The 24193-nt window shown below is 32.7% G+C and overlaps 1 protein-coding gene across 1 annotated transcript in view; it reads right to left on the reverse strand.

Moving 5' to 3' along the window:
• The window catches only part of FUT9 (fucosyltransferase 9), a 156017-nt gene that overhangs the window by 66838 nt on the left and 64986 nt on the right, over positions 1 to 24193 (reverse strand). Inside the window, exon 2 of the mRNA XM_039853035.1 lies at positions 2057 to 2145. Coding sequence (XP_039708969.1) covers positions 2057 to 2075 — 19 coding nt within the window. The 5' untranslated portion in view covers positions 2076 to 2145. The remainder of the gene's footprint in view (positions 1 to 2056; positions 2146 to 24193) is intronic.

The following is a 24193-nucleotide window of genomic DNA, read 5'->3' on the forward strand; positions in this document are numbered from 1 at the left end:
AATGAAAACAAAACAAACCAAATTTCAATATGTCTCACAGCTTGGTGATTTAGACCTTGTATATTTTATCCATAATTTCTCATAAATGTACAGTGCTATAAAATTTTTATCTAGCTAGAGATATAAGATTTGACATTTTTTTCTCATTTTCTCATTGAAATTTTAAAGTTATATGCTCAGTTAGTGTGCTCTGATATCAACCTACAAAAGTCTTTAGGTAGCAGAATTATAGCATTAGATCAACAGTCCTCTGAAAAAATGTTGTCCAATACAGAAGCTACTAGCCACATGGGACCACTTGAAATGTGGCTAGTGTAAATTAAGAGACTTTTAATTTTAATTAATTTAAATTTAAAAACTGATACTCTATTTAGTTATTGGAAAACTTTTAAGTATGTGCGGAACATCTTGACTTTGTGAATCTACTCTTTTCAACTACAAATTTTGTGAAATCTAAATACAGATCAAGCATATCCAACAGAAATTTAGTATCCACATTAAGCTGTGCTATCAGTACACACTGGATTTCAATGACTTAGTATGAAAAAAAAAAAAGAATGTAAAATGTCTCAATGTTTTACACTGATCACATGTTAAAAAGACTATATTTTGACTATATAAATTTAAATAAAATTTGTTGTTAAAACTCATTTTATCTATTTTCTTTCTTTCTTTCTTTCCTTCTTTTTTGCTTTTACTTTTTTAACTGTGGCCAAAAGCAAAATTTAAATTACATATGTGGCTCACATAATATTTTTATTAGATAACACTGCTTTATAACAATACGTTGTGTATGAAATTATATTTTGTGTCAAAAGGTAGTGTTCTAAAGTAGCATGCTCATGACCTATCCACTGCCACTTGCAACCTCCGCAGCATAATCAGGCATACTTCATTCTCCTGCCTTTGTAGAGAAGGATCAAGTCTCACTAAGTTTCGAATCTCTTGTGATAGATTTTATACCTCAGATGAAGTTTCCACTAAAAAAAAAAAGAGCTGAGAGAATGGAGAATAAGGCCTGAGATGGGTATTGTCTGGCAGGATCAGTTGTTGTTAAAGAACAGTGTCTTCTGATGCCGTAAATGGCCATAAATTTTGGGATCACTGCTGACTACTTAAGGGCTCCAGTTATGGCTTACTTCTGAGGAAAAAGGGATTGGGCTGCCTGCTTTCCTCTCAACTGCTATGAGTTAGTACTTAGTGTTTAGTACTTAACTCAAGGAAGAATGGGGTGAAGGGTTAAAGAAGTACAAATTAGTAGTTGATAGGTGGTTACAGGAATGGGGAGCTCGGCGTATGGAATGCAGTTAGCATTAAAGTAATGGCTAGGTGGAGAGCCAGAGAAGAGAAAGAGCAATTAGGAGGATTGTTTTATAAACTATATAAATGTCTAACCAATTACTGTATACTTGAAACTAATAATAAAATAAAATTTAAAAACAAGCATAGTATCCCAGCCTTTCACTCTCTCCTTACTTTTAAGCGATGTGAAACTGATAGTAAAAGATTTCATTACTGAGCAAAGAACACTTTTCTTCTTCTTTTGATTTAGCTTATTAAGTAAATTATGTGATTTAATAATTTAGTGCTATAGGCATTATCTTGCCAAAACCAAAACTATTTTTTGAAAAGATAATATAGAAAAAATTAATGACCTTAGAATTATATTATACATTTATATTTTTTAAAGACATTTTAAGAAGTTTTCATACTTTATCATAAAATTTTGTATGTACAATATTTAAATTTACTGAAAAAACTAAAGAGTAGTATAAAAATCTTAAGATTATTCAGTCTAATATTTATAAATATAACTAAACATCATGAGTATATTATTCTACCATGATAGACAATTATTTTAAGCCTTAACTTTGATATAATGTTAAATCTAAATTTGTAGAACATCTCTTCATATAAGATAATCTTCTAAAGCCATTCTATATTTAGATGAGTTTTAGCTTATAATTTTCTGAAACAATCTAAGTTATCTATAAATTCTAATTGAACACATTCCTCTCACGATAGAGCTAGCTTGGGAAAATAAATATGTACTTACGATATAGAGAACATATCATGGGAAGCACATAGACAGTTGTTAAGCTATTCCACTGTATTATAAAATTCTTGAATTATTACATTCTAAACCTGTTGGGAAGGAGAGAAAAAAATTATGTTAGTTAAATGTGCTGGGTGTACTATATAGGTAGCTAAATAATCAAGAGAAAGCTAAAAGAAATCACACATCTTACAAACATTTTTTTCTATATGTATTATTGTGTCCTTTATTTACATTAATTTATGATTTCTTTGAATTTTTAAGAAAACGCTATTGAATCACTTGTCATTTGAGTATTCAATAAAATAAATATTTAAAAGAATGAATGTTGTAATTGAAATCTAAAGAAATGAGTATAAATATCTTGCTAACTAAATATATTTCACAGTCTCTCTTTTCTGTTTTCCACTTACAGAATAAATTGAGTCCATAGCACAAAAAAAGAAAAACAAAAAGAAAATATAAAATAAAAAATTACTAAATCATCTGGATGTTTATAATTTTCTGAATGTTTAACAAAATAAAGACCAAATAATTAGATGATTTGTCTAAACATCTTTAGTTTTCATGTTGATGTATGTCACCTGCCGTGGCTTGAATGTTTGCACTCTCCAAGCCCCCACTGCTAATTCATGTACTGCAACATAATGCTCAAGATGCTGATATTGGGAGGGGGGACCTTTGAGAGTAATTAGGACAGGAAGGCGGAGCTCTCATTAATGGGATTAGTGCCTTTGAAAAGGAGGATCCAGAGAGTTCCCTTGAACATTCCACCATGTGAGGATACAGTAAAAAGAATTTCTATGAACCAGGAAGCCCTAATCAAACACTTAATCTATTGACACCATGATCTTGGACTTCCTAGCCTCCAGAACTGTGAGAAATAAATTTCTGTTGTTTATAAGCCGCCCAGTCTGTGGTAATTTGTTTTAACAGCCCAAACGGAATAAGACAGTTTCCCACATACATGGCTGGGTATAAATGACAGAAATGCTTTCAAACTCTAATGAATCATTTATTCTATATTGAATTAAAATTAGATTTAATACAGAGTAGGAAACTGACCCACTGACATTCATTACCATGATCAAGGGCAAATATCTTCAAATTATGGAATAATTTAGAGTAAAATTAATGGGTAGATTTAGTTTTCCCTTTAAGATAGTGCCTCCCAAAATTGTGTCATATGGATATATTTCCTATCGAAACAAAGTGTCTTTTTTTGCTGTAGAACATACCCCAAAAGCTTCTCATACTTAGAGTTTACTGAAAGTGTTGGTTGGGTATCCTGTACTCAATACACAAACACACAAACACACACACTCCGTATCTCTTATTCCCATTTTGTGTCCCCCAAACACCTAACTTATTTTTTCTTCTTGAAATTTGATTTTAAAGCAGAGTTCTGTTTGATTTCTTTCTGTATTTACATATAACCTCGGCTTATGCTTAATAGGAAAATAATTTAATTTTCCCCTTAATTTAGTACTTTTCCCCTTTACTTAAACTTCAATATTGTATTTATATACATTTAAAGATAATCAAAACATGGAGAATAGATGTGGCATTTCTGTCTCGTCTTTAACATAAAATTTTACTTAATCTTTTCTCAAAGGTTTAAAACATAATAGATGAATAACATGTCTATATTTTATATGAGCTGTTGAATGGTATATGTGATTGTCATTTAATTGTCACAGCAATATTGTAAGGTGTTTATAGGGTTCTTATTATTCAGATAACTAGTCCACATAAGAAGTTGGAAGGTATTGTAGCTGGGTGAATCTAGCCCTAATTTCAAAGTGTATATTCAGAAAAGTCTTCAATTGGACATACCTCATTGGACACTGTTTATTATTCTGCCCAGATATCTACTTTCAATACTATTTGAGTCCCCAATTTGAAAAAAAAAATAATCAATATTTTATAAGGTAGATTAAGTTTCTCTGTTGAAACTGGATATGATATATCTTGTGCTTAGAGTTGTTAAATGAATAAAACTACAAACATGATTCTTGCACATAACATATGTATTGTGTTGGTTAGAAATCAACATAAAAGATTAATATATTTAATGTTATTAAAAATAGAAAAGGGCATTTACACCTATCTTAACTGGTTCTAGACTATTATGATATTTGAGCATCTGTTAATTTTTAAAAATAGTATTGTCTCAGTTTCAAACACCATTCTTGCTCTGTTTTTACCATACAACATCTGATTTGATGCTTTTGAAATATTCTTTCCTGGAAAGTCAGAAAATCAAACATTTAGAATCCTATCTAGAATGAGGACAAATAACGAGGGTCAGCAAGTGGTCTGAGTTCCGTTATCTATTTGGGAACTCAGATTTGTGTGTATGTGTGTGTGTGTGTGTGTGCGCACATGCATGTGTGTGTGTTTCCTAAATCATAGTTATGATTTAATGGCTCAGCATGCAGAGTAACACTCAAGTTATGAAATTACTTATATTGTTATTATTTTTGTTGATAAAGTTTTATCTGTATATAATTATTATGTCTATATTTCTTTTTTGCATTATATGTAGAGAGACAATCACTCTCTTCCATTGTCTCCATTTGTGTCTAACCCAGTCAAATGATGATAACACATTTTTCTCTTTTGATTTCCTATACATTTGTCTTTCCTCTTAGAGCAGTCAAGGCATCCACCTGACATGGGGTAGATGAGCATAAGACAGTCGGTTTTTATCATTCATTTTGATGGATGATTTAAAGTCAGTCAATGTTGAGAAAAAAGGATTTCTAAATACATTTCGTTCCCTCTTACATATAATTTAGATGTTTTGCCAAGATCCTGAAGATTAGTAACTTCAACATAAAAAATTAAGATGAGTCATTAAGTGTTTTTTATTTTTCATCTTGAGGTTTATCAGAAAGCATAAATGGCTATAGATATTCATGAAATTTTATATAACGGAGTTTTGAATCTTGTAGAAAGCAATAGGAAGAAAGCCATATGTCTAATCTCATGAGAAATATCAGAAGAAGTAGAGAGAAAGAAGACCACAGTAGAATTGACTGCCACAGCTTTAGTTTTCTCCTCTCTGCTTCTGGAGGCCAAACCTCTGGTGTAGCTTTAGGAATTATTAGTTAAGTTGAAGGAATTCTCAAGGTTTTGCCTATGATTTTTGGAAGAGATGACTGTGCTGAGTCATACCATGCCACACATGGTGACCTAGTCGGGTCACAAGGGTCCCCTCATACAAATAAACCCAGTCTGCAATCTCAAGTCTCTCCTGGGTATGTGTGGCACAGATAATGGGTTGAGAAAAACTGAGCCTCCTAGAAGCAAAATGGATCAACTACAGACGTTTGTGAGGTTTTTAGCTTTAATCAGGTGTTAGAAGAGGGAAGTAGCAAGGTATATAAGAGCAGAGAACTTGAAGGGCCTGAATGCCAAGATCTAGAGCAGTCTGAATTAGTAGGGCCATTAGACAGAGACACAGCTGAAGAAAGAACCAACTGTGAGATACGTCAGTAGCAGAGTGGCCCATGACCACAGGACTGGGCAGTCTCCCTGAGTGGAAGCAGTAAGGGAAGGTAGGCTTTGTGAAGGAGGTTTTGTCTGAGCTGAAGATAAAGGCCGAACATTGTAAGAAGAGAGGGCACTAGTGCAAAAGCCTTGGACAGAAACAAGCATGGCATATTCAAGAGGAAACAACCAGATTGTATAGTGACTCAGGGCACAGTATGCTGGTGGGGTGGGGAGTGAGGTAGACAGGCAGGCATTGGCCAGGTCACATTGGGCTTCATAGGCCATTGTAAGGATTTCAGACTTTATTCATGATACAATGGAGGTAAGAGAGTTAAAGGATCACTTCGAATATTCTGTGCATAGTAGACAAGCCTGGAGGAAGCAGCCAATCGAAGAGTTACTGGAGTAGTTGAGATCAGAGATGATGGTGGGTGTAAGTTTGGTGGTGGTGACAACAAAAAGAAATGTTTGGATTTGTGATATATTTGCATAAAGTATAAAATCTTATTAATTAATTTCACTATTTCACAAACATGCACTTTCGAGCCATCATTATAGGGGAGGTTATTTTTTTCTTTAGTAAAGGGTCAATTGAACAATAAAAATTGCATAGATATTTATGTAGAATACTTCAGCTGGTTTGGGTAAAATTCACAAAAGGGAAAATCTGGAGACATACTTATTTTTTATAATTGTTTTTAATTATTGTTGAACCAATTGATTATAGTATGTGATTAAGAAAAAAACACTATATGATATTTATAAATAAAAAATAAGGAAATAGACAAATGGAGCATTACTTACAAAGAAGAAAACTTTACAGGACTCTGAATGATGTTAGAAACATCTCAAATATATTAAAAATTGAGTTCCACTAATAAGAGTAAATTCCTTAATTTAATTCACCAGATGTGATTTGAAGACATTGGATTTTGAACCAATAGAGACAATTACCTTATGCAGTTTATAGTAATAAATGAGATTTACTTCCAGAAAAGGTCATGGGGCCAATTCCTATGGCTGTACTTTAAACAGAATTTTATGACTTCAGAATTACTGGACTGGGTCCTTAAGCCTTCTTTAATTTAACATACATTTTTCTAAATGCGTTCTATATAACAGCCGCTAGGTGCTGTGGCTGAAAGGATGACTAAAACACTCTCCTGCCCTTTAAGAGTCCATAGTCCAAGGGAGGAATAGAAGAAAGAGAAATGAAGAAATTTGTACAAAATGTCTGGCTGGAGTATTCAATTTTATGTAGCTAAAGCTTAATAGAAAATAGGTTGTATAAAGAGAATGTTGAATGACAACTAGGCAGTGCACTATGAGCAAAGATAAGGAGAACAGAGATAAAATAGCTTGGGTCTAAAAAGTAATCTGGCTGTAGTGGAGCAAAGAGATGGGCAGTGTGATGAAACATGTGCAGAAAGTAGAGCAGATAAGTGGAGGCTCGTCATCGGAGGGTCCCTCTGGACATGCTGAGAGCTTGAACATCGTTAACACTAATAATAATACCACCTAATAATAAGAGTGCTCCCTACATACTAGCCAAGATTGTAAGGGTTAATATACATGTTTTCACTCAATCCCATCAACAAATCTATGAGATATTATTTAAGTTTTAGACAAGAGGAATAAGAAGCATTGACAGTTTAAGCAATTTGTTCAAGGTTCACACCTTATAAATGGTGCAGCAAAAGGGGAACCCAGACAGACTGATTCCAGAGTTCCACTCGTGGCCCTACAGGTCTCCCATCAAGATTGGGTGATTTGGTTATAAGGGATTCCTTTTGCATAATGTACATGAAAAAGGATATACTTTTTTTACAGTACAAAATGTTGATTTGCTCTTTATATTAGGTAAAAATGGGAATAAGTAGCCTGAACCTGAAAACACAAAGCCAAGTGAGGAAGAAAAGGAAGAGGAAGGAACGTAATGTTTCTTGAGCATTTATCACAGGGCACCTTCTGGACTAGATGGTTTAATGGTCATCTTTCTTGGTTCGTATCTCTGCAGAAGCCGGAAATAAAAGCATGACTATGGGAGAAGTGTGTGATCTATGCTTGCTTCTATGGCTCCTTAGTTATTTTCATCACCTGGATCATTTCATAGGTTGGGCTTTCCTCTTCTCTTTCCCCTTATGCAGCTGGCTTGGTTGGTCTGTCCTAACCCTATTCTTATGGGCGTATGACAAAGATCCTTGCGAAGTGTGGAGAACAGGTTTGGGCTGATGAAGAAAGCTAGTGCTGACTGATTGTAGACCTTCTACTTGCTGAGTTGCTGTAGGAGACATGAGATTAGTAGCACATAGAACCATTAACAAACATCAGTGTCTTGAGGACTTTAAATATCCTTATGTTTAGAATACAGATTATTATTATAATAGAAGATGCTTGAAATTGATTTGTCCATAGTTATACAAATATTTTATCCACAGAAGTACTTTCCAATATGAATTAGTAGGTTGCTTTCTTCTCTTAAAACTTGCAGAACCCTTCAGAGAAAACTATTTAGCTTTTCCCACCTGGGGCCTGAAGTACTGGAAACCTCATTGTGCATTCTCCCAGGAACATACATTTTATTCAAAGATTTAGGGAAAGGAAATTTATTCGAAAGTAGAGATATATTGTTAATAAAAGGCAAAATGTACATACATTTTAAAAGATTTATTTATTTAACCAAACATTTATCGACTCTATACTATGACAGGTGCTACTCTGGTTATTGGGATTAAAGCAATTGTTCCCACATATTTAAGGTTATCTTATGCTGGTTAGTGAGGAAAGCACATAATATGCTTTAATGTGTGTATGGGGAATCTTTTTTCCCAGTTTTATTGAGAATTAATTGACATACATCACTGTATAAGTTTAAGGCATACAGCATGATGGTTTGATTTACATATATTATGAAATAACTACCACAATATGTTCAGCTTACAACCATCATCTCATATGGATACAATATGAAGAAAAGAAAAAATAAAATAAAAAGAAAGAAAAATGTTTCCTTGCGATTAGACCTCTTACGATGTACTCTATTAACTTTCCCACATATACAGCAGTGTTAACTATAGATTTCATGTTGTACATTACATCTTTAGTACTTAATTATGTTATAATTGGAAGTTTGTACTTTTTGACCACCTTCTTCCAATTACCCCTCCCTCCACCCTCCACCTCTGGTAACAATAAGTTGGATCTCTTTTTCTATGAGTTTTTTTTTTTTAGATTCCACATATAAGTGATATCATGTAGTATTTGACATTCTCTGTCTGACATATTTCACTTATCATAATGTCTTCAAGTTTCATACATGTTGTCAGATATGGTAGGATTTTCTCATTTTTTTCTGGCCAAATAATATTCCACTATGTATATGTATACCCCAACTATTTTTATCTATTCATGCATCAGTGGACACTTAGGCTGTTTCTATGTCTTGGCTGTTGTAAATAATGTTGCTATGAATGTGGGGATACAGATATCTTGATTTTCTTATTCTTTTTTCTGAAAATTTGTTGCTTGTACATATAGACGCTACTGATTTTTGCATGTTAATTTCATATCCTGCGACTTTATTAAATTTGTTTAGTACATCTAACAGTCTTTAGAACTTTCTTAATATAAAATCATGTCATCTGCAGATAGAGATCATTTTATTTCTTCCTTTCCAATTATGATACCTTTTTTATCTTGCCTGATTTATCTAGGTAAGACTTCCAGTATTATGCTGAATAAGAGTGGTGAGAGTGGGCACCCTTGTCATGTTTCTGATCTTATAGGAAAAGCTTTCAATCTATCTACACTGAGTATGTTGTTAGCTGTGGGCATGTCATATGTGACCTTTATTATGTTGAGATATTTACTTTCTTCACCTGATTTGTTAAAAGTTTTTGTCATGAATAGATGTTGAATCTTGTCACATGATTTTTCTGCATCTCTTGAGATGAGTATATGATTCTTTAATTTTGTTAATATGGTATATCACTTTGATTGATTTGGATATGTTGAACCAGCCTGGAATCCAAGGGATAAATCCCACTTGCTCCTGATGAATGATTCTTTTAATGTGCTGCTGAATTCTGTTTACCAGTATTTTATTACCTTTGTATTCATCCGAAATATTGACCTGCACATTTCTTTTCCAGTAGTGTCTTTTTCCAGTTTTGGTATCAGGATAATGGTGGCCTCTTGAAATGAGTTTGAGAGTGTTTCCTTCTCTTTGATTTTTTAAAGAAGAGTTTGAGAATAATTGGTTTAAAATTTAATTTAAATGCTTAGATTACTGATTCAGTCTCCTTACTAGTAATCAGTTTATTCAGATTTTCTATTTCTATGGGGAATCTTTTTATGGAATTCCATTTATGAGTATTTTGCCTTCAGAATCTGGAAAAATACATCATGATCATTTGAGTTTAGGCACGAGATTAGCAAACTGTGAACTAAAGAGGCAGATGATAAATATTTTAGCATTGCCAGCCAAGAGGTGAAGCCAAGGATATTCTATAGGTGCTCGTCTATTACACAGTTTCTATCACAGCTCCTCATCTCTGCTGTTGTAGTGTGAAAGGTGATGTAAACAAATGGCTATGGCTGTGTTCCGGTAAATCCTTTTTTACAAAAGCTAGCAGCAGTTCAGATTTATCCACTTTCTGGTTTAGGTCATATAAATCTTTTTTTTTTTTTAAATTTCACTGAAATATGGGTCTAAAAATGATTTGATTTTCTTCTATCTTTGAATTAAATCAGTAAAGTTTAAGCACTCCATTCCTCATTTGTCTAGCATTGAGGTGGACTTGGTGTAATTAATTTAATGAACTTGTGATGTGACAGGCCTGGGAGAGACAGGCCAGTCATTAGCCCAGGGGCTTGTGGTGCACAGGATGAGCATTGGGCTGAGCTCCAGTGACTGTTCCCAAGAATCAAGTGCACTTCTTGCTTGTTCAGATGATGTTTTAATTTCTGATCCTACTTGTTAAAACTCTCCCTAGAAGAAGAATCTGAAAATAGGAGATAGAAAGTAAAGTCAAAATAAGGATTTTATGACACTTATATTCATCCTCAGCTATTCTCACCCCGAGGAAGATGCCTGGCTTGGACCAAAGATGGGAGAAAGGCCAGATGCGTCAACAGATGGTTTGTGACACTATTTCTTTCCTTTTTTGTCTATGACAATAACAACTAAAAAAATTGGACACTTTTCTTTATAAGCACCTGTTTTAAGAGTGTTCAATGAGATTGAGCCAGGCAGGTGGGACAAAAGAGGGTTTTTTGTAAGTTATTGCTATCCTTTGAACACCCCACTCCCCGTCTCATACTTCTGACAAAATTAGAGAAAGCTTTGAGAAGGCAGAGGAAGAAAGAGAGGGAGAGAAGCAAGAAGGGAGGGAAGAAGAGAGATAGAAAGGGAGAGAAGGAGAAGGGAAGGGAAGTCTGTGACTATTTCTTTTGGGCTTCAAGCATACTATCTTTGGCTAGGCTCCCAGAACTCTGAGGGCATTAAAAGGTGGTTCAGGCTTTCTCTTTTTTTTTCTGTCCTTTGGATTACTTCCGCTGGAAGAAGTCGACAGTCACTGAACAGTTTCTTCCAGCGTACTGCAGAGCCTAGAGAACACCAGTGTTGCAAAGGTTAGACCCATTTGTCGGTCCCCTGTAATCCTGGCTGTCTAACATTAATAAGCACAAGAATCATCTGAATGGCTTATTAAAAATGGATTCATGAACTATATTTCCAAGAGATGCTGATAAACAGGTGTGGGGTCGGGTCCAGAATTCCCATGTATAGCCTTTTTTTCCCCAGTGGAATTTGTTGCAGGTGTTTGGGGGAAAGCTTTGAAATATCACAACTAGATAAGTTCCAGAACGTTTAAAACAGTTGAATAAAAGGGACTATAAAAACTTATATGATTGTTTAAATAACTATTGAAACATTTTGAGCATCTATTAATTGCACAAAAAGTAAATATTTTGCTGAGTTTTAATTATAAAACCTAAGCTGTAGCTTTATAATTCAGACTGAAGTCTCTCAGGAAATCAATAATAGAAATAATAAAATTTAACATACTATGTTTTTTATAATCAACAAAGAAGAAATGCTAATAAAAATGTAAATAGATATTTTATGCTATATCAAGTTAATTTTGAATTATATATTTCTGCTTTTCTAAAGTTGAGTTTAAACTGATGAAATATTTTTAAAATCAGAATTTCTAATTAAATTCTCATCCTCAAATAAATAATGTTCTGGAAAAGAAAAATAATTTATTCCAATTTTATCTGCAATTGCTACATTAAATACAATGATTTGCACTGTGTATTGATAGCATGTGATTTATGAATAAACCAAGCTATTTAAAAAAATGAACACATTATATCATTCAGAATGTAGTGCTATTTTACAAAAAGCTGTACTCTGACTCACATGTCCATATATGCACCTCTAAATCCACATTAACATGGGAAAATTAAAATAAAATATAAAGCCATTATTCATATAATTCAATCTAAAGAAATGTTTAAATATTTACCATAAAAATGAAAACACTACTAAAGGAAAAAGAGATAAGATACAGAACCTAAGTTTTCTGCATTAACTCTGTCCTCTTCATTTTATAGCTGATCCACTCTGGTGACTGGGTTGGAAGAGAACCTTTTGACTTGGATTTGCTGAAAGTGTGGAGCTGGAAGCTCTGGACAAAAAGCAGGAATCAAGAATGCTCTGATCGCAACCACTCTGTTCATTATTGATATATTTGTGTTACAAAGTCCTTTAAAAATGCAAACGAACCCTACAACTATATTGACTTTGAGATAAATTGACTTAATCAGACCGATTTGTAGTCCTTCTAAACCCCTAGCTGATTAACACTACTGCCTCCTCCCTTGGTAGATTGAATTGTGTTCTCAGAAAGATTTGTTAAAGTTTTAACCCCCAGTATCTGTGAATGAGACTTTATTTGAAAATAAAATCTCTGCAGATGTAATGAAATTAAGATGAGGTCAAACTGGATTAAGACAGGCTCTACTGGATGAAGACAGGCTCTAAACCCAATGACTGAATGTTTTTACAAAGAAAGAAAAATTTGGAGACACAGAGACACACAAGGAAGAAGGTTATGTGAAACCAGATATAGGGATTAGAGTTATGCCGGCACAAAGCAAGGAAATTCTAGAATATCTGGCAATGACCAGAAGCTTGAAGAGGCAAGAAAGGATTCTTCCTGGAGACTTTGGAGAGAGCCTGGACCTGCCAACACTTTGATTTTGGATTTCTAATCTCTAGAATTTTGAAAGAATAAATTTATGTTGTTTTGAGCCACTCATTTGTGGTAATTTGTTATGATGGCCCTACAGAATTAACATATCCCTCAAATCTGTAATTTGGATTTCGGTTAGGAGGAATATAAGTTTAAACTATTCTCTCTGGTGTAATATAAAGATGTTTTTCTTTCAAATTTGGTATACCAAGGGAATACACACTTAATTTTTATGTGCTATTTAATGTGGTATCAAACCCAACTATATCTATAGTTTAAGATTTAATGGTCCTAGACTTCAAATTCAGTGAGTTATATGTAAATTTAAGCCTACTAACATATACAAATCTAAGTTAAAGGTGACTGTATTGTAGCAAAGTGTGTCTCAAAAGCAGATTCATGGTCCATTTGGAGTAGCTTTCAGAGAAAAAAAATATATAACTCTTCTTAAGGAGAAGCACCTGACTACGAAAATCTTATTGGTTAAAAATAACCGAAAGCAATGATAGGTCCTAAAATTGCATTAAATGAAAGAGAAGCAAGTATCAGAAAGTTATTTCAGTAAAAACTATAACATATATAAATTTATTCTGTTTAATGAATGGTTTCAAACTAATGGTATGATTAAAAATAAACACCTTTAAAAAGGTGAATTTAGCTTATTTCTGATATGTAGTTTTTATTCTGTCGCTCTAATGAATATGGTTATGATGTATGTCATCCTTTGAAAATACACTGATCATTAGCATACATCGTTTTCAAAAAATAAATAATGACCCTGGCAAGAAAACCATTACCTGCTTTTAAATAAGGATATAATATTAGGAAACTTTTATCAGAATATAAGCAGCATAATAAGTCATAGAAGTTTCATTGTTTTACTGAAATACCCACCAAATTACCTTTTGAGGTTTTCACATACACATATTCACACATATAATATTAAATACACTGAAATAACAATTAGTCAAATATATCTTGATATACATACTCTTCATTCATCATAGGCTAACAAGGTATTAGTTCCTGATGACATTGACCAAATAGAAAAGGTGAATTTCTAAGTATTAAGACTGTTCCTTTTCTCCCCAAGGCAAGGAGAGAAATTATGATCTCCTTAATGAAATGATTGGACATTAAATGTACATTTTTAGTTTCTTAAAATTTTTTGTTTCATTTTTCTTCAAAAATTAGTCTTTTAATAAAAGGGAGATACATATACATGAACTAGAAAAATTCAGTTTATATTTATAAATTTAGTCATAGACATTAATAAGTTTAGAATTTTTCAGAATTGTGAAAAATAAGTTAAAAATTGAAGTGGTAATTAAATTGTTAGATATGAAGTATTTAGTTATGTTAAGAAATCACATTTGGTTACAATTATCAGTAGACATCCCAATACCATCTTTATCTCCCTTAACTTCCACTTTCACTCAAACATCAAATCCTAATCTTAACTTTTAGTAAATCTTTTTGCTTCTTTCAATCTTACATCTACTGCCACAGCCAAGAGCCTCTTCTTTTACATTAGGGCAATTACAATTTTTATATCTTCTGAGTTGTCTTCAATGATACTTCCTGAAATACAGATACTCAGGTTAAACTCAAGCCATTCTACATTTCAAAATTGTTCTGTAGTTCCTCACTGCCTAGTAGCTAAAGTCCAAGCAGCTTAACATGGCAAGGAAGATCTTCAAATTTTAACCCCCATCTTCATTTCTAGGCTTATCTATCATCACCCCTCATTATATGCTAGTCACACAAGACTACAATCCATTTCCCAATTATTTTATATTTTTAGATATTGCCTGGGCCTTTGCCCATATTTTTGCTTTAGCTAAGATTCTTCTCTAAAACTTGTGAAACTATACTGATACTCTGATGAACAACTGAAATCTTTCCCACTTTATGAAGTTTCATCATTGAATCCTCTATGCTCCCACGACATTATTTCATATCACTATCAAAGTATTTTCATTATTTTACCTGGTACTGTAATGAGTGAGTTGTAAATATTCTGTTTCCCCAATAGATTTCAATTTTTTTAGAGTGTTAACTACATTATTTATGTTGTATTCTTGGAGCCTAGAAAAGCACTTTAAACATAATATTAGTGATTCTAATTCATTCTAATGACCTCTAATGTGCCCATTGCTTTTAAAACACTTCCCTGATTTTCCTTGGATATCAGTTGTTTTTCATATAAATGTAAATAAGTAGAATAAATAAAAATAAAAGCATGTTCCACCCTTTGGTATTAGGTTACAAATAATTGAATCAATCTTTGACCAACTTTAGCATTTGGAAAGTAAACTAACAAGTACAAGATGATTTATTGGTATTCCATTGACCCTTCGATTGCATAAAAATCTCAAGGGCTAGCTTAGAGTTCAATTAATGAAAATCGCACATAAGGTACAAGGTCATTTTGTTCTCATTGAGTTTTTCAGTCTGTAGTAGATAATAATTAGTCAACCTGTGTGCAGAAACACTGAATATTTCAACAATGCATATACCTCCTTATATGATTTGGTTTTAGAAAAAAATGAATGTTTTTGATCATCAAAAGCAGGCATAAAATGGATAAAATGATCTTAAATAATCTTTTAAAAATGCAGTCTGTATAAAACATCCTATCAATTTCTTCATCAGTTTAAATATGAAAAATAATTTACTGAAACAAGCATGGATTCTTCAAATGGCTGAGACACATTGTAGGGAAAATACTAGCTAAGCCTCTACAGTTAGAGTTTTCTTTCTATGACATATATCCTTATGTTGTAAGAAACTTCTGTGGCCTTCCCATTGCCTATAGGATAAGTTCCAGATTCCTAGGTATGGCCATTTATGGCCATTTAAACTCTCACTCCACCCTATCTCACCAGCCATGTCTTCCACTATCCTTCCAACCAATGCCTTCCCTAAAATCAGAACCAATCCTCATTTCACAAATATCTGGTATTCTTTGCATCTCTATCCTTTGTACATATTATTCCTCTTTCTACTTATCCTTGACATAAAGACCGCCTCAAATACTGTCTCCACTGCAAAGATTTTCTTGTGGTTCTCTTATGTTTTGCTTGTCTCTGGTAAGTAACTCTGTCACAGCCATGTATCACAAGACTCTTAATTTTGTATGTCAGCTTCCTTGACTGAACCAGAGGTATTTTTTTCCAGGTCATAACTACAATCAATTAATTATTGTTAGTTTCTTAATTATTGCATATCCTATTTCTCGTATGGTCATTATGAATAATAGGGAGTCTAATAAATGGGAGGAAAAGGCGGGCATAAAATAATGGCATTTTATTCTTCAAATATATGAATACATTTATTAGTATCAGGTAAGGAATGGAAAGTTCAACTGGTATGTAAATTTTACATACCAGTGCTTAAATATTCAGGAACATTGTGATTTTGTATTTTCTAGTTTTCGTACGATTTTGAAGGAGGCATTCGAAGTATTAGATCTATGAATGGAAACATTGGCAACTGTTCTCTGAAGTGTTAATGAGATTCTGTTTCTGACATTTTAATAAGAAATACAAAGGGTAGAATTTAAAAGAAAAGAAATAACTGCAATAGCATGTACAGTTTTAGCTTCAAAAGGATGAAATTATCTTTCTGTAATAACACCAAGTCACACATTCCATATGTGCATGAATTCAAAATAGTAAGAATATTTTAAGTGAAGCACAAAGAGATGAACTGGCTTGTCTATTCCCATAAATTGTTGTGAGTTATTTTTAGTGATTTGCATCCTAGAATAAGTACAGAGAAAATAGCAAACTTTATACAATGCTCCGCATCTTAAAGTAACACATGAAAATCTCGTTATTATCTACTCATCAGTTTGAAAATTATGATTGAATAATGACTATGCGCAAAGTTCTGAGAATGTAGAGGTAAAGGAAGCACAAACTCATTCTCCAAATATTTCACAATATTTAGGTGTTGGATAGAAGTGGAAAGTAGGTATATTGTAGTAAGAACTATGAGAAGGATGTAATCAAAGTTTCCTGGGAACACTAAGAAGGTTATATACAACTGAATCTCAGAGAAAGATTTCAAAGATTATGTGATGTGTCATCTGAATCACTTGGATTTTGGCAAAACAGTTGAAATAATTTCTAAGATATCCTTTGGTTAAGATGAATATATGTGAGTAGGCTTCTTGATAGTTTATTGAATCAGCTGATAAATCTTTCCTACCAAACTATACTGGTTAATTAATGGATCAATGTCAACCTACCAGAGGTCTCTGCTGTCTATTATTGGACCTTTCTTTATATAATTTTTAATCGATTATTTGATAACATCATATTGTTTAAGACGTATTTAATAAATTTGAGGAAACTCTAAATGGGAAGCTCAACCTAATATGTTATGTAATTTTTTAAAAAATTCACAGACTAGAACAGGGAGTTGAAACTGACAATAGAATTAAATATTAAAAACATAGAGTTAGCTTTAAAAGGTCACTGAGGACGTAGAGAAATGGAACAACGTTGCTTAATTGTCTTTCAGGTGAAAAAGATCTAGAGTTTTCACTAAATGAAAGAGCACTATGGTTTAGGTGATAACAAAGTTGTCTGGAACATTAATGGAAACTTGAAATGTAAGAATTATATATTAGGATGGTTATGATAATAAATGGCAAAATTCTGGGTAATTTGAAGGCAAAGCAATCTAGATTGGATGGATGGGTGGGTGGTCTGAGAGAAAGAGGTGAGTCAAGAATGCCTCCAAGAGTTTTGGTCTTTGCAATGAAAGGCAGGAATCACTTACTGAGTTCATCTGGCATAAGGGTGATAAGATTTCTCATTTTATGTATAATAAATTGGATTTGTATAGTAGACTTTCAAGTGCAGACATTGTGTAGGTAGTTGACTATGTGATTCAGAAATTCTTGGCAGAAGTACAAGCTAGATGTATTTTATGAGTCATTAGAGTATAGCTAATACAAGCAAATAAGGACAGTGCCAGGCATTATTCTAAGCACTTTTACAGATATTAACTCATTTAACGTTCCAACAGTTTTTGGAATAAGTACTGTTGTAACCCAAATTTTTTTAGATGAAGAATCCTGAGGTGAGATAGGATAGATCATTAGCCTGTGGTTCCACGTCTAACAAAGTAGTTGAGCTGAGGTTCAAAGTCAAACAGCCTAAACCAAAGGTCTGTGCTCTTAGCCACAATGGTCAGTGTGAAACCTGATCACCAATGGAATGACTACAAAATGTCACAGCAGGCCAACATTTAGAGGCTGTGGAGATGAGAAGAACCAGCAAAGTAAACCATGAAGGAGTTGCCAGTTTAGTACAAGAAAAAACAGAATGTATGGTGTTCTGGAAGACAAGAGAAGAAAGGTTTAAATATGAAAAGAGGGGTCAACTTTGTCAAATGCTGCTGCTAATTCAAGTAAAATGAGGATTGATGCTTTACCTAGATTTATTAACGTAGGAGTTATTGGAACACTAAACAAAAACAACTATAACAAATGGTGGGATAAGCCTAGCTGGGTTGTGTTCAAGGCAGAAAGAAAGGGGAAAAAAATCAGAGTCAGGTAGTGTAGACCTCTTTAGAGAAGTTTTCCGTAAGGAGAATCAGAGAAATGATATATGAGCTAAGGGGAGATGAAAGAAATAAAAAAATCTTTGTGATATGTTGAACCGGGTCTAAACATAGAAAATGCTCATCAAAAGTGAGTTGTTAATACAGTACTGCCCGCTTCTCCCTTGGAGATATATTCTGAGACCTCCAGTGGACGCCTGAAATTGCAGATAATATCAAATCCTATTTATACTGTTTTTTCTTATACATACATACCTATGATAAAGTTTGATTTATAAATTAGGCACAGTTAAAGATTAAAAATAACTAATAATAAAACAGAACAATTATAATATATTGTAATTGAAGTGATGTGAATGCGGTCTCTTTCAGAATATCTATTTTACTGTATTCACCTTTTTTTTTCTTGTGATGATGTAAGATGATACACTTCCTATGTGATGAGATGAAGTGAGGTACTCAGAACAGCGTATAATTTAAAATTTTGGAATTATTTATTTCTGGAATTTCTCCGTTTAGTATTTTCAAACCACAGTTAACCATAAGTAACTAAAACTGTGGAAAGTGAAATTACAGATCAAGAGGACCTACTGTATTATTTTTTTACTTTATAACTTTCAGTGTTTATTCTGTGTGTGTGCGTGTGTGTACACATGTGCGTGCACATACCCGTATGTTGGTGAAGGGTTAACAGAAGATATTACAGATGCTCTGACTTTTGAACTAATGTATGTGTAAAAATTTACCATATATCATAAAAAATACATAAGTATTTCAGCCAAAGGGAAAAACCTGAGCAGAAGTATGGGGTGAGAAATGGCATGGAGCACTATCAAGGTGTCTTCCTAAAACACAGATCTGCATTAGAAAAAAAAACAAAAAACAAAAAACAAACCAGCAAAGGACTTTATAGCTCTTGCCTGAAACAATTTCCCGGAATGTGTTACATAAAAAATGCATTCCTAGTTCAGGTATTTTTTTGGATGTGCTGAGTTAAACAATGAAAAATCTCCTTCTTTATTAAAAACATTTTTCAGAGCTTTTTGAGTATATGACATGCATCATTTCCAGAGCCTGATTGACCTTGGGGTCTTTCACAGCACAGTATCACATATAAAGAAACAATGGCTGAGAGGAGAAAGACGTATACATTTCCAGGCTCATTAGCTTTACTCAAACTTTTATATACTAGGGCTTAGGAGTCATAAAATCTGGATTTTATTTCTGGCTCTGCCACTGAATAACCACAGGAAAATTTCTTAATTCCTCTGTCCCTTAATTTATTAATTTGTAAATGCTAGAATGCTAATATATATCTTCTTCTGATGGACTATTATACACATTAAGATAATGTGTATAAAGTACCTGATACAACTGAATAGGCACAATCCAGGGAGGTCACAGTTGTTATCAGCCTCTGTCTTGCACTGTAGCTGTGTTGGCAAAGCTTTTTCCCTCCATATGGAAAGCTCTCTGGAGACAGAGTCTGTTTTTGAGTTTATCATGTGCTCCACAGCACGTGTTTCGTGTCTACCCCTATGTGATGCTCAATAAATAGTTATTAAACTGAAAAGAAGAAAAAGCTGAAAACAGCTGCCATTACATTTTTATTCACTCTCCATTAAATAACTGCTAAAACAATACTTTAAAAGTTCACTTTTTGTGGATCTTTATGGACTTACTGTCTGAATCATTTTTACTCTTTCCTCAGGAGGAACGATGATTATATAGGTTCATAAATAATATAGATATGAATAAAAGCATGTCTCAATCCTAGTTTTTATTACAGATATCTTTTCTGTCATATATTCTAATTCATAATACAACTTAATTTATTAACTTTTCTATAAAATTTTTTTACATATGTATACACACATATATATATATATATCTGAGATTAGCATATCCTTTTCATTTGTTTGGGAAATGTTCCATTCAATCTCCATGGTTCTAGATGATGTCGTCAAATATAGTATTCATCCTCTCTCATCTGAGAGACACCTAAACTGAACCCAACTGCATTAGGCACATGGGAAAGATAAATGAGAGCATAGAATAATCTACAGAAAGAAAAATGTTTCAAAGGGATTACAATAAAAATAAATAAATCTTGTGATAGAAAATGACTTTATTAATTCATTCAACAATTTAATAAATATTGGTAAGCACCTTTAATGTGCAAGAACTATTCTAGGTGCTGGGGGTACCCTAGTTAGCACATAGATATGGTCTCTGATTTTATGTAAGAGAGGTACATACCTAACACAAGGACATTTATTAATCATAAATCATAAAAAACCTCATAAATAATGAGTAAGAATTCGTATAGAGCCTCAGGAGGAAGGAAGAGTATGGAATTTTATGAGTAAAATAAGAGAATCTTACATTGTTTCTTCTGAATAACTGAAGAATGAAATGAAAGCTAAAAGATAAACAGAAATTATGTAGGAGATGGAGTTAAGCTAGTATCCCAGAAAGAAGAAATGACATGTGCAAAGGCCCCATAGTTGTAGCATGACACATTCAAATGCATGAGAGAAGACAGGCAAGGCTGGAGCACATGGAGCTAGAAGTGTAATATTTGACAATTCTAGAAATGTTGGCAGATATCAGATCATGTAGAGCCCTAGGGTCTGTAGAAAAGATTTTGATAATCACCTTAGAAACTATGAGAAACCATTGGAACATTCATCAGCAGGGGGCATACTCTCAACATTCATGTTTTCTTACTTTTGCTTTGAATATATGTAGCCAGAAACATGATACAATATTCTTGTTCATTTTTAAATTTCACACTTGTGGTATCTAATGCAACCTCATAGGTGCACTGAACAATTATGTTTTTGGAGATATTTCCATGAAGATGCATGCAGATCTAGTTCATTCTTTTTAACTGTTCTTTAATACTATATTGTAAGAATATTTTAGAACCTGTTTAATGATTACAAGATTTTTCTTTTATCTGTTAATTTGGTAAATATGTCCATTAAATTTTTTTACTGTTAAAATATCATTGCATTTTTAAAGTAAAATCTACTTGGCCATAATGTAATATTTGTTATTGAACTGCTGGTTATAATCTAATATTTTATCAAATTTCATTTTTGTTCATGCTTATCCTAGGATGCAAAAATTTGCATTTTCCAAACTGGCCCGATTTGATTTAGTTTCAAGATTATACTTTCATTATGAAGTTAGTATGAAAACTTTATTTTTCAAATTATTGTTTCATTAAAAAATTATTAAAGATTTTCTGAAACTTTCTGGTAAAACCATCTGCTATAGTGTTGGCCCTCCTTATTGAATTTTTATTTGGAAAACTCTCTAATTGATAGAAAGGATGAAACATTATTACAAAGAACATCTACACATCCTTCACCTAGCTTTATTGATTAACATTTTGTCATACTTGCTTTCTCTCTTTCACTTATTCTCTTTCAATCTCTCTCTCTTTAACTACTTGAGAACATATTGTAGATATCATGATGTTATTCAATTAAATATTTCAAAATAAATAACTTAAGAAAAAGAACATGCCCAAATATGATCATGATAACATTATCATGCCTTACAAAGACAGTAACTACTGTCATATTGTATAATATGATGCTCATGTATAATTTTTAAATTGTGTCCAAAATGTATTTAAAACATTTCTTTTTTGATCTAGGATACAATCAAGGTTTATGCAATGCTATCAACTATTATGACTCTTTGGTCTTCTTTAATCTAAAATGATCCCCCCTGACTTTTGGGGTTCTTCTGTGCTTTTCATAAAATTAAATCTTTTTACAAAAAACATAGTAACTTATTTCTTGAAATATTCCAAATTTGCATTTTAATTTATTATGGTGAAATTCAGGTTAAACACTTATGGCAAGACCATATAAATAATGCTCTGCACCTCTTATTGTATCGTATTAGGAGTCAAATAATGTCAGGTTGTTTTTACTGTTGTTGACTATGGTTAGAAAAAGTATATATGAGATAATAAATTTTGATATTTATTGACACTATGTGGCTTAACCCATAGAAAATTTCATATATCTTCCATAGTGCTTGAAAATAATATTAACTCTTTATTATGAAATATAAGCTCTTTATATGTCAATTAGATAAAGTTATTTAATTGTGTTGTTCAAACTACTTTTACTAACTTTTCATTTGTTTTTATTATTTTCTAAAGAGGTATAGTAAATCTGGCATATTTGCGGTTTTGTCCAAGTTTCTGTACAATATAATCATGTTTTTGGCTATCTTTTCAGGAGTATACAAGCTTGTGTTTGATTTATTGTCGTAGTATATTGCTCTTTCTGGGATCTAGAAATGTTCATCACTATACATCCAAATGATTTCTACCCTAAATTTTACTTATCCTGTACCTAATAATTCAATGTCTTATGAGCAGTGTGAATTCAGAGGCCACAACCTATACATTGAAAGCTTAGTGTTGTAATTTCTCCTTTCTCCATTCATAGCCCGGTTATGCAGGCAGGGCAGTATTTTAATACAAATTATTGAATAGAAAGACATTCATGTCTCCTGGTAATATACTAAATGCTCAGTTCAGCTCTCTATCTCACTTTGGGACAAGACTTTATCTCTATTATTAAAAATCCAGACCATTATTGCACTTTTGGCCAAAATACAGGTATATGGACCAGATTTACCCTATAGACTAAAAGAACAAGAAAAAAAGAAAATATATATAAATTTTTAGAGATTGGATATCAAACAGCACCAGACAGTGATCACTGATAGAAGAGAAGAATACAAGTTTTATAAATTCTCCCAGATTCCTGCAGGGTGAGAATTTTCAGGCACAGGGAAAGAAAACCCAGGTGGATCTTGGTGATCTTCCAGAGTTGTGGAGACAGTTACAAATTTAGGAAGAACAATAGGCTACATTTCTCAAGAATGTGTATCTGAAAAGAAAGAATTCCAAAGCTAATATTTGGAGATATTCAGTGGGCCTCCTCTGGTTATTCAATTGAGTATTAATCAGCAAATGTATGTGAGAACCTACCAATGGTGCGAAGAAAAATCACCTAAAAAGAAGAGAAGGAACAATCTCAGACCTCCTATATGGCCACAAATAGTTTGTGCTCCAATTAGAGAGAGTGTAAAAATCTCATAAATTATGAGATATTTAGAAGAGCATTCAGAAGAACATTAGGAACAAAATTTGTTCTTGAATAAGGCTCTTCTAGTCTTGCCTGACAAAACCTGAAAGTAAACCTCAAAAGGAAAGAGTTAAGCTGTTTCCAAGTAAATTAAACATGCTTCAGAATGAAGATCAATGTTATTTATAGATACAGAATAATATTCAGCATCCTACAAAGTAAAATTCACAATACTTGGCATCCAATAAAAAATAACCAAACATGCGAGGAAGTACAAAAATAAAATGTTCCATATGTTTAAGAAGGTAGAAGGAGAATTGAGTATGTTAGAAATATGAATGATATTTTTTAAAAGACTCATATTTAACTTCTAAAGATAAAACTACAGTTTCTGAGATTTAAAAAAAAAAATTCAGTAAATTAGCCACAGATTAGATACTGCAGAAAGAAGATTAGTGAAATTGATGATATAACAATAAAAACTATCCAGTGTGGAGCACAAAAAGAAAAAAATTAATAGGGCATAAGACAGCTCTTGGAAAATTTCAAGCCACCTAATATACATGTAATAGGAGTCCCCTAAAAAGGAGAAAAGAGAAATAAATATTTGAAAAAATATGGTTGAAAATCATGAAATTTCATGAAAGCTATAAATATAAAGAAACCCAATGAACTCCAAG

This window comes from Pteropus medius, unplaced genomic scaffold (assembly GCF_902729225.1).
Source record: "Pteropus medius unplaced genomic scaffold, Ma_sr-lr_union100, whole genome shotgun sequence".
NCBI classification, from domain to species: Eukaryota; Metazoa; Chordata; class Mammalia; order Chiroptera; family Pteropodidae; genus Pteropus; species Pteropus medius.